The sequence below is a fragment of the Bufo gargarizans genome, chromosome 5, assembly GCF_014858855.1.
Source record: "Bufo gargarizans isolate SCDJY-AF-19 chromosome 5, ASM1485885v1, whole genome shotgun sequence".
NCBI lineage: Eukaryota > Metazoa > Chordata > Amphibia > Anura > Bufonidae > Bufo > Bufo gargarizans.
Genome location: NC_058084.1, coordinates 462,527,934 through 462,543,859, shown reverse-complemented (window position 1 = coordinate 462,543,859; position 15,926 = coordinate 462,527,934). Strand labels below are relative to the sequence as shown.

The 15,926-nt window shown below is 45.5% G+C and overlaps 1 protein-coding gene across 1 annotated transcript in view; it reads left to right on the top strand.

Annotated features, from left to right (window-relative positions):
- The window catches only part of SCIN (scinderin), a 139,822-nt gene extending 124,758 nt beyond the window's left edge, over nucleotides 1–15,064 (top strand). The window contains exons 12-16 of the mRNA XM_044293273.1: nucleotides 791–968; nucleotides 11,354–11,475; nucleotides 11,566–11,643; nucleotides 14,018–14,078; nucleotides 14,719–15,064. Of these exons, the coding sequence (XP_044149208.1) occupies nucleotides 791–968; nucleotides 11,354–11,475; nucleotides 11,566–11,643; nucleotides 14,018–14,078; nucleotides 14,719–14,849 (570 nt within the window). The 3' untranslated portion in view covers nucleotides 14,850–15,064. The remainder of the gene's footprint in view (nucleotides 1–790; nucleotides 969–11,353; nucleotides 11,476–11,565; nucleotides 11,644–14,017; nucleotides 14,079–14,718) is intronic.
- Nucleotides 15,065–15,926: the final 862 nt, after the last annotated feature.

Here is a 15,926-nt window from a genome sequence, read left to right as displayed (position 1 = left end):
GCCTGAAAGCCGATAATCATCCCTTTTTACAACTCTGATAAATCACCCCTTTTACCCATGACAGCAATAAGGGATATGTGAGCAGAGAGCCTCACACACCTTAAATACCCACCAAGCCAGCTCACCACACCTTATATATCCACCAAACCAGCTGAGCACTCCTTATATATCCACCAAACCAGCTCATCACATTATATAGCCACCGAGCCAGCTCAGCACACCTTATATACCCACCGAGCCAGCTTACCACACCTTATATACCCACCAAGCCAGCCCAGCACACCTTATATACCCACAGAGTCATCTCAGCACACCTTATATACTTAGCAAGCCAGCTCAGCACACCTTATATACCCACCGAGCCAGCTCACTACACCTTATATACCCACTGAGCCAGATCACCACCTTATATACCCACCAAGCAAGCTCAGCACACCTTATATACCCACTGAGTCATCTCAGCACAGCTTATATACTTAGCAAGCCAGCTCACCAGACCTTATATACTTAGCAAGCCAGCTCAGCACACCTTATATACCCACCGAGCCAGCTCACCACACCTTATATACCCACCGAGCCAGCTCAGCACACCTTATATACCCACCGAGCCAGCTCACCACACGTGACTTCTTTCATGAGGTATGCTTTGCCGATGTCAAAATTAGGAAGTGGTCAGAATAATGGGACTCAACTGTGTAGGTAAATTATTAATTAGTAGCCCGAAAGTGAAGCTAATGTAAGGACATCTTGTAGATTCATCATTTCCATACTCTTATTCGTATATTTGCAGGTAGAAGCCGACGCCTCCTCATTGAATTCTAACGATGTCTTTGTGTTGAAACTGAAGAATAATTCTGGGTATCAGTGGGTAGGAAGAGGCGCCAGCGGAGAGGAAGAGAAGGGAGCGCAATATATCACCAATGTCCTCAAATGCAAGACTGCGCGGATAAATGAAGGCCAGGAGCCAGGTCTGGTGGATTCTTTAAAAAGTTGCTGTGTCGTTATTTAGATGGAAAACGAAAAAATAACACAAGGGTTGTAATTATGTGATGTGATGTCAATACCACAAAGTCAGGGATCACATAAGTAGGTCTCAGGAAAGTGCACCATTAACCCCTTTGTGCACCTTGACATCCATGTACATCACAGATGTGTGAGAGTGTAAGGAGCGGGCTCAGGAGCTGAGCCTACTCCATATCTGATGGGTGCTGTGTTACAGATCTGACACCTACCTGCAGCGGCAGGGATTGAAGATAACTATAATATCAGCCATATAACTCTCCCTCTGCCCGCCTTTTGCCCCCTTCCGTTGTGGGTGAGCAGATGACCTGGCCATTTTAGGAACCCTATTACACCCTGCCACTGGAAGAACAGTCATAAAACAAAATACAAGTTTTTTTTTCCTCGGGATAGATAGGACCCCACATAGGACCTCATGGCGAAACTTAGTTTGGGTCTCCCTGCCCCACCCCAGTATGAGTGCGTCAAACTCTTCCAGATGTTGCAGAGTGCAAAGGACGACTCCCAAATTTCTGATATTTATTGAATATACTTATTATATATTTTATTATATTATTAATTTGAAGAAAATGTTCATAATTTAAAAAAAATATATATTAAAAAGAGTCACCCTCTGCCTCTCTGACTTTAACTTTTAAGTTGAAAAAAAGTAGAACAGGTGATTCATTAATATGACGTTTATTCTGATCAGCATATTTCTCAATGTATTTATACCAGACAACTGGCACCAACTGATTGATCAGTCTCTCTAAATATAGCAATTTAAAGAACTGGCAGCATGCAGCCACCACTAGGGGGAGCACAATGCATAGGAATGTATACAGTTGTCATTGAATGTAATGGAAGCTGTAATAATCTCCTAGTGGTAGATGCTGGAAATTGCAGTGACCCTATGTCAGGAACAGGAGAAACAGGAGTTCAATGCTGGGCCGCCCGGTCCCATAGCAGTCACATGGTCTGCCTCCATGTTAGGTACGCCACTACTTTTCCCATTTATGATATAAAAAAAAAACTATACAAAAATCAGGCTGAGTTCACACCACCATTTATCTTTTTGTTCTTCTGATCCATCAGAAGAAGAGAAAAAAAACACAAATAGGATGCAGTAAAAAAACAAAAACGGATCCTGTTGCATACGTTTGAGCCATTTTTTTAGATGGGGAAAAAAGTACTGCATACAGGATCCTGTAAAAAAACGGATCCTAATACATCACATGGCTGCACCGTCATTGCGTGCACGACTGCCCCCCCAATCACTTGAAGGAAACAAAAGGCTTTCTACACCCCCCGCCCCCCCCCCCCCCCACCATGCTAACAGAAGTACAGCGTAGATTTATTGTCATTATTATCTCATTTATTTGTCTACCACAGATTCGAGGAGATAAAGGCACAAATTTCTAAAATCCTCATTAGCCTCCATGTTTAGTGATGTAATCTGAGTGAACACAATGGGGACTACTTACCTTCAATGTGCGCAGTCCTTGAATTTAGTTACCGGCGTGATTTGTTGCATTGATTAGCAATCCACATAGATGATAAGAATGCATTGAATGGTATTTAGTATACAATGGCATAGACAGATGTAGCAGGGTTGACTTCGTCATTTAACAGTTTTTTCTTTTTTGTACCAGTAGTAATGCAGTAGTTTAGTTGTAGCAAAGAAATTCCCCGTTCCTTCTACAACACAAGCATGAGAGCCCAACCAAACAGCCTCTCATAATATCTCAGCTTCCTACACCTTCTTATACCCTGTGTGCAGAGACGTGAGGGCCCCATAGCATAGATCACACCAGGCCCCCCACACAGGACACTAGGGTTTCTGCCTAAACCCTTTTCAGTGACCCTTGGGCCATTTTTCCGCTGCCTCATTTGCTAAAAGTTGTTCCTTTAGAGGGAAGAGTCCTGACTAGAAATAAGCGAACCCGTGGAAGCTCGGGTTCGCCGGGTTCGGCCGAACTTCAGGACAAAGTTTGGGTTTGGGATCCGAACTTGACCCCGAACCCGGACCCCATTAAAGTCAATGGTGAGCCGAACTTCACTTTATTATTTTCCATTATAACATGGTTATAACAGAAAATAACAGCATTCTTAAGACATAATGCTAAATAAAATGGCCATTGAGGGGGTTAAAAATAATAAAAAAAACTAATCTCATCCACTTAAGGCCTCATGCACACGACCGTTGTTGTGTTCCGTTCTGCAAAATGGGGTTCTGTTGTTCCGTGATCCGTTTCCGTATTTGTTTCCGTGTGTCTTCCTTTATTTTTGGAGGCTCACCAGACATAAAGGAAAGTAAAAAAAAAATCTAAGACAGGTTTGCCATGCAAATGATAGGAAAAAAACGGACGCGGATGACAATCTTGTGTGCCTCCGCGTTTTTTTTTTAGGTCCCATTGACTTGAATGGGGCCGCAAACCGTGTTCCGTGAAAATAATAGGACAGGTTATATTTTTTTGACGGACTGGAACCACGGATCACAGACGCGGATGACAAACGATACAGTAGCCGAGTTTTCAACGGACCCATTGAAAGTCAATGGGTCCGCAGAAAATCCAGAAAAACGGAACAACGGACACGGAATAAAACAACGGTCGTGTGCATGAGGCCTAATAGCGCAGCCGGTATCCTCTTCTTTCTTCTTTATGCAGGACCTGCAAAAGGACCTGCAATGATGTCACCGTGCTCACCACATGGTGACGTCATCTCAGGTCCTTTTGCAGGTCCTGCAGAAAGAAGCGGATACCGACTGTGCGATCAAGTGGACGAGGTGAGTTTTTAAAATTATTTTTAACCCCTCAATGGCCATTTTATTTGGCATTCTGTTTTAAGAATGCTGTTATTTTCCGTTATAACCATGTTATAATGGAAAATAATAAAATCACCCGAACACCGAACCCGAACTTCAGTAAAAAAAAGTCTGGGTTCAGGTCCGGGTACCTGAACTCGCAAAGTTCGGTACAAACCCGAACTTTGCAGTTAGGGTTCGTCTCAACCCTAGTCCTGACCAAGTTTTCACCCCCAGTAGAAGAGGAGATGATCCCAACTAAGACTGGGCCCCCTCGTGCCCTGGGCCCCATAGCAGTCGCATGGTCTGCCGCTATGGTGGTTATGCCCCTGCCTGTTTGTATTCTTATCCTGCAGGTATAAAAAACTCTCTGCCCATTCTGCTGCCAAGAAGACAGGACAGGGGGGTGGGTATGGAATAACGTGACTGCGCGATCAGACTACACAGCTTTTGTTTGTAGTCCGTTGCCATAGAGACACATAGATCTGCTTAGGAGCCGACGTATGTCTCTTAGGCTACTTTCACACTAGCGTTCGATCGGATCCGTTCTGAACGGATCCGATCATAATAATGCAGACGGAGGCTCCGTTCAGTACGGATCCGTCTGCATTATTTTAGCATATAACAGCTAAGTGTGAAAATAGCCTCGTACGGATCCGTCCAGACTTTCAATGTAAAGTCAATGGGGGACGGATCCGCCTGAAGATTGAGCCATATTGTGGCATCTTCAAACGGATCCGTCCCCATTGACTTACATTGTAAGTCTGGACGGATCCGCACGGATCCGCACGCCTCCGCACGGCCAGGCGGACACCCGAACGCTGCAAGCAGCGTTCAGCTGTCCGCCTGTCCGTGCGGAGGCGAGCGGAGCGGAGGCTGAACGCCGCCAGACTGATGCAGTCTGAGCGGATCCGCTCCATTCAGACTGCATCAGGGCTGGACGGCTGCGTTCGGGTCCGCTCGTGAGCCCCTTCAAACGGAACTCACGAGCGGACCGACGAACGCTAGTGTGAAAGTAGCCTTAGTAAATTTTCTAATCTAGACTATTTGTAAAGTTATTTTTTTTATTTTAGGTGCATCTGTATGGTAAAAAATGGTTAGAAAATAATGAACAAAGCTTTTAATACGCAAAGACTAAGAACCTGTCTTGTCGACATGGATGCAAGCCTCGTTGCGAGAGAGAGAGAGAGCTCTGCCACACTGTAGCGAACAAGCCATGCACTTAAAGGGATTTTCCCATATGTCACCTAGGTTCCTGTCCCACCTCCGGTACTCGCTCCTATCTCGAGAAGGGGCCTCTGAATTTAAGGAGAGCACACCATGCAGACTTCAGATAATAGCTGATCGAGCATGTTCTGTAGGCTCGATAGCAGTGAATGGACAGCAAGCAGCACAAGGGTGGCCACCTCTCCATTCACCGCTATGGAATCGCCAGAAACAGCAGAACCAGCTATTTTTGGAACTGCCACAGTGGTGAATGGAGAGAAGCGTCACATGTTCTTCTTCACTTCGGAGGCTCGTTCTTGAGATAGAAGAGAGTCCCAGAGGTGGGACTTGCACCCATTTGTCATGTGTGTCATATTTTAGGAATATGCCACAAATGTTTAGCTGGAAAAAACACTTTAAGATGAGTGTGCTCCAAGAACTGTTCAATTCAGTGACTGCAAGCAAAGATTTGAGATGCTGTTAGAAGAAAAGAAAATTTCATGATTTTCCTATTACATGACGTAAAGTCATGATTTTATTAAAGACACGGAGGCGAGTATTGCATATAACTCTCTTTACTGTTACCATAGCAGCAAAGAAGAACATGTCAATCAAAAGAAAAAACCATAACAACTGACTCCTCCCCTCTATCCCAGTATATATTGTCTCTCCCCTCTGGGATCATCCTCTTTCTTTGAACAGCAAAAAAACCGCAGACCTCGACGGAAACTGGAACCATCCGCAAGCCGATTGATATTCCTGACCCCGAAACGACCAGGAACTCGGATCCACCGAAAAACCTAAACGGCAACAGCGCCAACAGAACTGGAACCATGGATGAAGAAATCAATCAACCTGCAGGATAAAAATAAATACGAGGTAAAATCACATGAACATGGCACGAAACCAAGAAAGATGTAGTGTACACATGAACACATCAAAATGGGCAGTAGTATGAACAATAGGACAAGTACAACAATACAGTTGAACATAACCAAAAACTGGGTGGGAGGGTGGGCAATACTCGCCTCCGTGTCTTTAATAAAATCATGACTTTACGTCATGTAATAGGAAAATCATGAAATTTTATCACAAGACACGGAGGCTCCTATTGCAAGTTTAAAGCTGAGATACGACAGAATGAAAGGCATGTGACTCGGGACGAAAGTAAAATTCCCTAAAGGTGGAGACCCTGGACCAATCCGCCACGCGCAAAACGTCCTCCAGCCGGGCACCTGAGACCGACATGGACGTAGCGGAAGCACTGCGAACCGAATGCGCCGTGAAGATAGAGGTGTCAATACCCGCCAGACCCAGAATCTCCTTAACCCAACGAGAGAGGGTGACACTAGAAACGGGGGCATAAGGCCTCCGAAAGGAAATAAACAAATTAGGGAAAGAAGGATCCCGCAGGGAAGCCGTCCTAGACTCATACTCCTGAAGGCAGGCCACCGGGCACAAAAGTGGGGACTGCCGGAACGCTGGGTAAGACACAGAGCGGATGTTCGTTTTGGTGCGCCTAGAAATGTTAAACAAGACCCCCTCCGGAGTGAAGGATCGGGCATCGTAATCCAGAGCCCGGACATCCGACACCCGCTTACAAGAAATGAGGCACAAAAGTGTAACCAACTTGGCAGACAAATGTCGCAGAGACAGCTGGTCATTGGGGGACCACGAAAGGAGAAAGGACAGAACCAACCCCACATCCCAAGTGGTAGAAAAGCGAGGTCTGGGAGGACGAGACAAACGAGAACCCTTCAACAAACGGCAGACTAGAGGATGCTGTCCAGCAGGACAACCCTCAAAACCCTCGTGTCGTGACGAGATGGCCGACCTGTACAGATTAATTGTACGGTAGGCTTTGCCCGCATCGAATAAAGAGGATAAGAAAGACAGGACCGACACTACAGGTGCTCGAAAGGGATCCAGATCCCGTTCTCCGCACCAGCGAGCCCAAGAGTCCCAGGCGGCTCGGTAAGCACGTCTGGTCCCTGGAGCCCATGCGTTTTCCAGAAGGAAAACAGTCGTGTTCGAAACTCCCGACAACATGTCGGAGCACCCGAGATCCTGCAAGCGAGAAGACGAAGAAGGCGTGACTGAATGAGGGGGTGGGAGTCCCCCGAGGGGGCCCGCAAAAGATGCGGAAGGTCTGGAAGGAGGAGCGGAGTGTCCACCAGCATATCCAGTACCATCGGGAACCAGGGCTGAGACCGCCACAGAGGTATGATCAAGATCAATTCCGCTCGTTGGCGCTGAACCTGAAGGAGGACCCGGGAAATCAGGGTAAAGGGGGGGAAAGCGTACATCAGTGAACCCCCCCACGGTTGGAGGAAGGCGTCTACTGCCTCCGCCAACGGGTCCGGCCGCCAGCTGAAGAACCGGGAGGTCTGGGCGTTCAAGCGGCTCGCGAATAAATCCACCGATGGAGGACCCCAGCGAGATGACAAAGCTAGGAACACCTCCTCGTCTAGCTTCCAGTCGCTGGAATCCGAAAAGTAACGTGAATTCCAATCCGCCACTACATTGCGGAGGCCGGGAAGGTGTTCCGCAACCACCACGATACCCCTGGCGAGGCAGAACTCCCAAAAGTCCTGTGCCAGGTACGTCAGAACTGACGAGCGCGTTCCGCCCATCCCGTTGACATATCTGACTGCGGATACATTGTCCATCCGCAGTCTGATACAAGTCGTGACAGTGCCATTCGCAAAACTGCGAATCGCCAGTGACCCTGCCAGCAACTCTAGGCCATTGATATGAAGACGAGACTCCTCCGGGGACCACGGACCCCCGGTGGAAATCCCGTTGCAGTGAGCTCCCCAGCCGTGTAAGCTGGCGTCGGACTCGATGATCAGGTCCGGCGAAGGACCCAGCAAAGCCTTGCCATTCCAAACCGATAGATTCTGGATCCACCACCTCAACTCGTCCCTCGTCTCCGTGTCCAACGTGACCAGGTCCGAGTATGTGGATCCCGCCCGAAGATGGGCAATTTTGAGCCTCTGGAGAGCCCGATAGTGCAAGGGTGCAGGGAAAATGGCCTGGATAGAGGATGCCAGCAGGCCAATAAGACGCGCCAGGTGTCGCAACGACAACTGCGGTCGAAGAAGAGCGTGGCGCAGCTCTTTGCGAATGGACCGGACCTTGGACAGAGGAAGATGAAGAGACAGGGACACGGAATCCACTCTGAATCCCAGGAACTCCATGGACGTAGCCGGAGTGAGGCAAGACTTCTCGTGGTTTATGATAAAACCCAAGCGGGAGAGGAGGTCGGTGGTCAAGGTGAGGTGAGATCGGAGAAGGGATGGACTGTGCGCCATGATAAGGATATCGTCGAGATAAATTATCATGCGCACCCCTCTGCTGCGGAGCCAAGATACCACCGGTTTCATCACCTTGGTGAAACACCACGGGGCGGACGAAAGACCGAATGGCAGGCAAGTGAACCGCCAAATCTGGTCTTCCCAAAGGAAGCAAAGCAGGTCTCTGGAAGACGGGGCAACCGGTACCGTAAGGTAGGCATCTTTGAGGTCCAGTTTGACCATCCAATCGCCGGGTAGTAGCATATCCCTTAAAAGATGGATGCCTTCCATCTTGAAATGCCGGTACTGAACCAGTGAGTTGAGGGCCTTCAGGTTGATAACTGGGCGCATTTGACCGCCCTTTTTCTGAACCAAAAACATGCCACTGACCACCCTGTCGGGGTGAGGAGAGGTGCGCTCTATCGCCCTCTTGTGGACCAACCCCACCAGCTCCCTGTGTAAATGACGCAGAAGGGAACCGGTTAAGTGGATGGGGCGGGGAGTGGGTAGTTGGCTCGGTGAACCCACCAAGTCTATCGTGAATCCCCTGATGGTCTGGAGTACCCACTGGTCTGAGGTGATCTCGGACCAGGCATTGAAACAGAAACGGAGTCTGCCCCCGACACAACCTGTTGAAGAAAGCACAGGAATCACTGGTTGGGGACTCACCAACTGGACGGCGATAGGACGGGGTCCCGCGGTAATTCCTGGATCGACCCGAAGAGCCCCTGGATGGGAAAAAGGACGGCTGGTGCCTTGGGTCCTGGAGGGAGGATCGATAGCTGAAGGAGCCTCGTCCCGTTCCGCGGGAGTGGAAATCCGACCGGCCGGACAGACGGCCCCTAGAACTGCCGGCCCTGCTGGAAAAACGGTTGTTGAAAACGCGTTTCATTGACGTTTGGGCCTTGTCTAACGCCGTAAAGGCCCCGACGTATCTGCCCAGTTCCTTAATGAATGAGTCTCCAAATAAGAGACCCTGGGCATTCTTGCCTGCCTCAGACAAGGCTAAATTGGACAGCTTCGGTTCCACCTTCATCAGAATGGCCTTTCGTCGTTCGATGGCCAGAGAGGTGTTCACGTTGCCCGTGATGCAGATGGCCCGTTGGACCCATCCGCCCAATTCAACCGGGTCGACTGGCCTGCCCTCCGACTTAGCGGACTCCGCCATCTCAAAGATCTTGGCGAGGGGCCCCGTGATGTCAAGGAGTTTGTCCTGAACGGCCCGCAGAGCGGAATCCAACCCCTTTTTCGGGTTGAATTTCGTTTTGGTGAGGAATTGGACCATCTTCGGGTCCACCGTTGGCGTCTCACATACTTTATTCAAAATTAGAGGCCGAGGGCATTCTGCCCGCAATTTGTTCCGGGACTCCTTACTCAGAGGAGTACGGATTTTTGCCTCTAAATATTGAGCCACCGGAGTGGTGGGGAGCCATTCCGCAGAGCGGGGATGATGGAGTTCGTCCGGGTTAAACAAAGGAGTACCCAGGGAGTCAACCATGAGGTCGTCTGGGAGAGGCTGGTTTCCCTGTACGGAAACCGCTGGTATGGACGGCCCGGGGACAGGTGATATATCCAGGGGATCAACCTCAACATCCTGGATTTCATCTAAAGAGTCGTATAGAGACTCATTACGCGCCTCCTCGTTCGATTCTTTCTCAGAATCAGACAGTGGCTCAGGCATAGTCCTGGCCGATTTCCATGCACGAGAGCGTTCTGCCTGTCGTGCGCAGGCTCTTTTCCGCGGGACAACCGCGTGGTCACGTGATGGATTACCATCGGTTCTTAGAGTTCTGGAGGCAGATGGTCTGGCGATATCCACAGCCTGGTCCTGCATGGAGCCAGCGGGATGTGCACTTAGGGCCTGAGAAATCGACTGAGACAGTGCTGAGGACATAGAGCCCATCGCCGCCATGATTGCGTCAGAAATAGACTGCTGCAGCGCAGTATGTTCTGATCCCTGCGGATCTGCATTGCGGGTGGGGGCATTGGTGGGGACAGGGGGCGTGCTAGGGGCATCCTGCCTGGAAGAGGAACTACGGCGAGACATGATAAGTGGTAGGAGTTAGTCACCCCAGACCACCAGAAGGACAGACCTGTAAAAGAAGGAAAAACGCTAATGAGGGCCTGCACTCAAGAAAGACAAACTAAAAGCGCCGATAAGGGAGCCCAAGCTTACCGAAAAAGTAGCAGGTAGATGTCACAGGGACCGGAGTGGGACAGCAGTCGCAATATGAAGAGCGCTGTGAAAAGCGCGCGTCACAACCGGAAGGTAGAAGGCGGGAGGCGGGAAGAAGGCCCGCGATGCAGGCAAAAACCCTAGAGCCGTGGGAGTCCGAAATCCCGCCTATCGCGAGATCTCGGGCGAGCGCTGGGGAAAACTAAGATGGCGGCCGAAATCTCGCGAATCGCGAGACTTCGGCCGCAACGGAGCACAGAGGCAAATAGCAGGCACTGGAGACCGGAGACCGGGACAGGAACGGAGAGATGAAATGGGTAAAGCCCGCGGGTAAATAACCGAGTAACCGCAAGTAAGGGGGAAAACAACTGACCCGGCGAAACACCAAAGAAGGGGCAATAACTATATAAACATAAAATTCAGTAAAATTCCCGCAGAACCACAGGTCCCTGGGGAATAAGGTGACCAGGGGATATCTGGGCAAGTAAGCAAAGAGGAGAAAACCCTAAAAGGAAAACTCCAACACACAGAATGATATATAGCAAAAAGAAACTACTTATCTGCCATGGCAGCAGCAAAGAAAGAGGATGATCCCAGAGGGGAGAGACAATATATACTGGGATAGAGGGGAGGAGTCAGTTGTTATGGTTTTTTCTTTTGATTGACATGTTCTTCTTTGCTGCTATGGTAACAGTAAAGAGAGTTATATGCAATAGGAGCCTCCGTGTCTTGTGATAAAATTGCATTTCACTGTTTATTATATAATTTTTCGGCTTTATTTACATAAGATTGTAAAAACCCGTTTTAATTTTTGGTATACACCCCAGTAAAATCTTAGTATTACATACTTATCATCACTCTTCATAACAGATGACTTCTGGAGTGCCTTGGGAGGTAGAAAATCTTACCAGACGTCAGAGCTCCTGGGATCACAACAAGGAGATCACCCAACACGGCTGTTTGGCTGCTCAAATAGGAGTGGGAGATTTGTGGTAAGTCCAGTAGATACACAGCAAAAGTACTAAAAACAATCACGAAAATACTACACAATAATTACTCTAATATCTGTTATTTGCACCCAGATTGAGGAGGTCCCAGGAGAATTTACACAAGAGGATTTGGCAGAAGATGATGTCATGTTACTAGATACATGGGAACAGGTATTATATACTTCTGTTTTTTTGTGTCGAATGTCCTGAAAAAAGATAAGATACACTCCCTTATGAAGAAGAATTCAGCTACTATAATACTGTGTCAATGTAGAAGACTATAACTACTATAATACTGCCTCCTATGTACAAGACTATAACTACTATAATACTGCCTCCTATGTACAAGACTATAACTACTATAATACTGCCTCCTATGTATAAGAATATAACTACTATAATACTGCTCCTATGTACAAGAATATAACTACTATAATACTGCTTCTATGTACAAGAATATAACTACTATAATACTGCCTCCTATGTACAAGAATATAACTACTATAATACTGCTCCCTATGTACAAGAATATAACTACTATAATACTGCCCCTATGTACAAGAATATAACTACTATAATACTGTAACTATGTACAAGACTATAACTACTATAATACTGCCTCCTATGTACAAGAATATAACTACTATAATACTGCTCCTATGTACAAGAATATACCTACTATAATACTGTTCCTATGTACAGGAATATAACTACTATAATACTGCTCCTATGTACAAGAATATAACTACTATAATACTGCCTCCTATGTACAAGAATATAACTACTATAATACTGCTCCCTATGTACAAGAATATAACTACTATAATACTGCCCCTATGTACAAGAATATAACTACTATAATACTGCTCCTATGTACAAGAATATAACTACTATAATACTGCTCCTATGTACAGGAATATAACTACTATAATACTGCTCCTATGTACAAGAATATAACTACTATAATACTGCCTCCTATGTATAAGAATATAACTACTATAATACTGCCTCCTATGTACAAGAATATAACTACTATAATACTGCCCCTATGTACAAGAATATAACTACTATAATACTGCTCCTATGTACAAGAATATAACTACTATAATACTGCCCCTATGTACAAGAATATAACTACTATAATACTGCCTCCTATGTACAATAATATAACTACTATAATACTGCTCCTATGTACAAGAATATAACTACTATAATACTGCTCCTATGTACAAGAATATAACTACTATAATACTTCTCCTAAGTACAAGAATATGACTACTATAATACTGCTCCTATGTACAAGAATATATCTACTATAATACTGCTCCTATGTACAATAATATATAACTACTATAATACTGCCTCCTATGTACAAGAATATAACTACTATAATACTGCTCCTATGTACAAGAATATAACTACTATAATACTGCTCCTATGTACAAGAATATAACTACTATAATACTGCCTCCTATGTACAAGAATATAAGTACTATAATACTGCTCCTATGTACAAGAATATAACTACTATAATACTGCCTCCTATGTACAAGAATATAGACTACTAATACTGCTCCTATGTACAAGAAATAACTACTATAATACTAGCCTCCTAGTACAAGAATATAACTACTATAATACTGCTCCTATGTACAAGATATAACTACTATAATACTGCCTCCTTAGGTACAAGAATATACTACTATAATACTGCTCCTATGTACAAGAATATAACTTTTATAATACTGCCTCCTATGTACGAGAATATAACTACTATAATATTGCCTCCTATAATGTACAATGATTTAACTACTATAATACTGCCTCCTATGTACAAGAATATAACTACTATAATACTGCTCCTATGTACAAGAATATAACTACTATAATACTGCCTCCTATGTTGTACAAGAATATACCTACTATAATACTGCCTCCTATGTACAGGAATATACTTACTATAATACTGCTCCTATGTACAGGGATATAACTACTATAATACTGCCCTCCTATGTACAAGGAATATAACTACTATAATACTGCCTCCTATGTACAAGACTATAACTACTATAATACTGCCTCCTATGTACAAGAATATAACTACTATAATACTGCTCCTATGTACAGGAATATACTTACTATAATACTGCCTCCTATGTACAAGAATATAACTACTATAATACTGCTCCTATGTACAGGAATATACTTACTATAATACTGCCTCCTATGTGCAAGAATATAACTACTATAATACTGCCTCCTATGTACAAGAATATAACTACTATAATACTGCTCCTATGTACAAGAATATAACTACTATAATACTGCATTCTATGTACAAGAATATAACTACTATAATACTGCTCCTATGTACAAGAATATAATGATTACAATACTTTTCATTCCTACTGTTAGACTCTTCTTCTCACTATTAGATGCTTCCATTCATCTCTCAGTTTATGAAAGTAACATTTTTTAGCCTACAATCAAACACGGATCGGGCTGACGTCTTCCCGCTGCTCAATAACCTATTCTTTTTTCTCAGATATTTTTGTGGATTGGGAAAGATGCCAATGAAGTGGAGAAGAAAGAATCCTTGAAGTCAGGTAAGGATCTCTCTCCGGGTAGATCATTCCTCGAGCGGATATTATTGTGTAATCAGCTGCGTGAAGCTCAGCTATGGAAATGTGAGGAAAGCAGAACCACGGTATAAAAGACAAACATAAAACTAAAAGAAAAACTCATAACTTATTATGTAGAGCGGAAAAAGGCAAGGAGAAACAAAAATGTTGGTATCCAGAAAACCCAGGTCTAGGGGGTCAGAACTGGGCCCTACAGCTATGGGGCCAATGACTCAGGGTACTACATAGAGGCACAATGTGTAATCATGCTGTTAGTACAGTGATATACTGTATCCTATAGGCAAGGGCATTTCATGGGTGAAATTATGCCCAAAAGTGCACGTTTACCCAGAGTGCTAAGCCCGATGGTCATGGAATCTGCCCATATTTATCTCTTGCTGATGCCAGTTCCATCCTTGCCTAAAAGGAGATTTTCCTAGTGCATATTCATTTGTGTAGCTTTATCATTTTGAAATAAAGTGTAATACCCACCTTCAACCTGAAGATGTCACTGTTGTCACCATATTCTGCACTGTCCTCCTGTCCAGCCGCCTGGTGTCACTCTCTGCACACTGTGTTACCTTAGTACAAGCTCTTACCAGAAATGTCTCTTCTTTCCTTCTAGCCAAACAGTACATTGACACTGATCCATCTGGAAGAGATAAAGGAATTCCCATTTCTACTGTGAAACAAGGACATGAACCCCCAACATTCACTGGCTGGTTCCTGGGTTGGGATTACAGCAGGTGGCAGTAGTGAGCGGACTCACAGGAACCTGCTACCGTGAAGGCGCTAGTCTCAAGTTATACCGTTCATATAGCTCCAGCCATGTAGCCATATTCCCTGCTTTTAGTGGCTGTTTGGGATAAATATGTTACTTTGAACGTCTGCAGTTTTTATTTTTACAAGCATTTCATTATGTTCATGGTTTTCTCAGTGGAAATTAAGAATAAATCTCTATATGTTTTGAATGTGGAACAATTATTATTTTATCCTCCTATTTGAATCATGGGGGGGGGGGCATTTAAAAAAATAAAATTATATATATATTGGTACTGCCACTAGGGGGAGCCCAATGCATCCAGGTTCATTATTGAGTGCAATATGAGCTGTTTCATTCCCTGTGCAATGGGTTCCCTCTAGTGGCAGCTGGAGGCAGTCACAATGTTATGTAAATTGATGTGTGTAAAGGGGGGAGCCGGAGATGTGGGGCTCTGAAACCTAAGAATTCTGGAACTGTTTGCATTTATCTCCATTCTGAAATATAATAATAAGTTATTTTATTAATATGCACTATGGATAATGGATAATAATATTAACCACTCTAAACCACCAGGGGCCACAGGAATGCTATCACTAACCCCCAACCCCCTTGTGGCAAATATGCGATTTAGGGAGGAAGGTATACTGTCAAAGCCAAGAGAAGAGGAAGGTGTGTGGTGCACGGCAAGAACAGGAAAGTGTGCCACCAATCACAAGAGAGGGAAGGTGTGCCACCAATCACAAGAGAGGGAAGGTGTGCCACCAATCACAAGAGAGGGAAGGCGTGCCACCAAACACAAGAGAGGGAAGGTGTGCCACCAATCACAAGAGAGGGAAGGTGCGCCACCAATCACAAGAGAGGGAAGGTGTGCCACCAATCACAAGAGACGGAAGGCGTGCCACCAATCACAAGAGAGGGAAGGTGTGCCACCAATCACAAGAGAGGGAAGGCGTGCCACCAATCACAAGAGAGGGAAGGCGTGCCACCAATCACAAGAGAGGGAAGGCGTGCCACCAATCACAAGAGAGGGAAGGCGTGCCACTAATCACAAGAGAGGGAAGGTGTGCCAC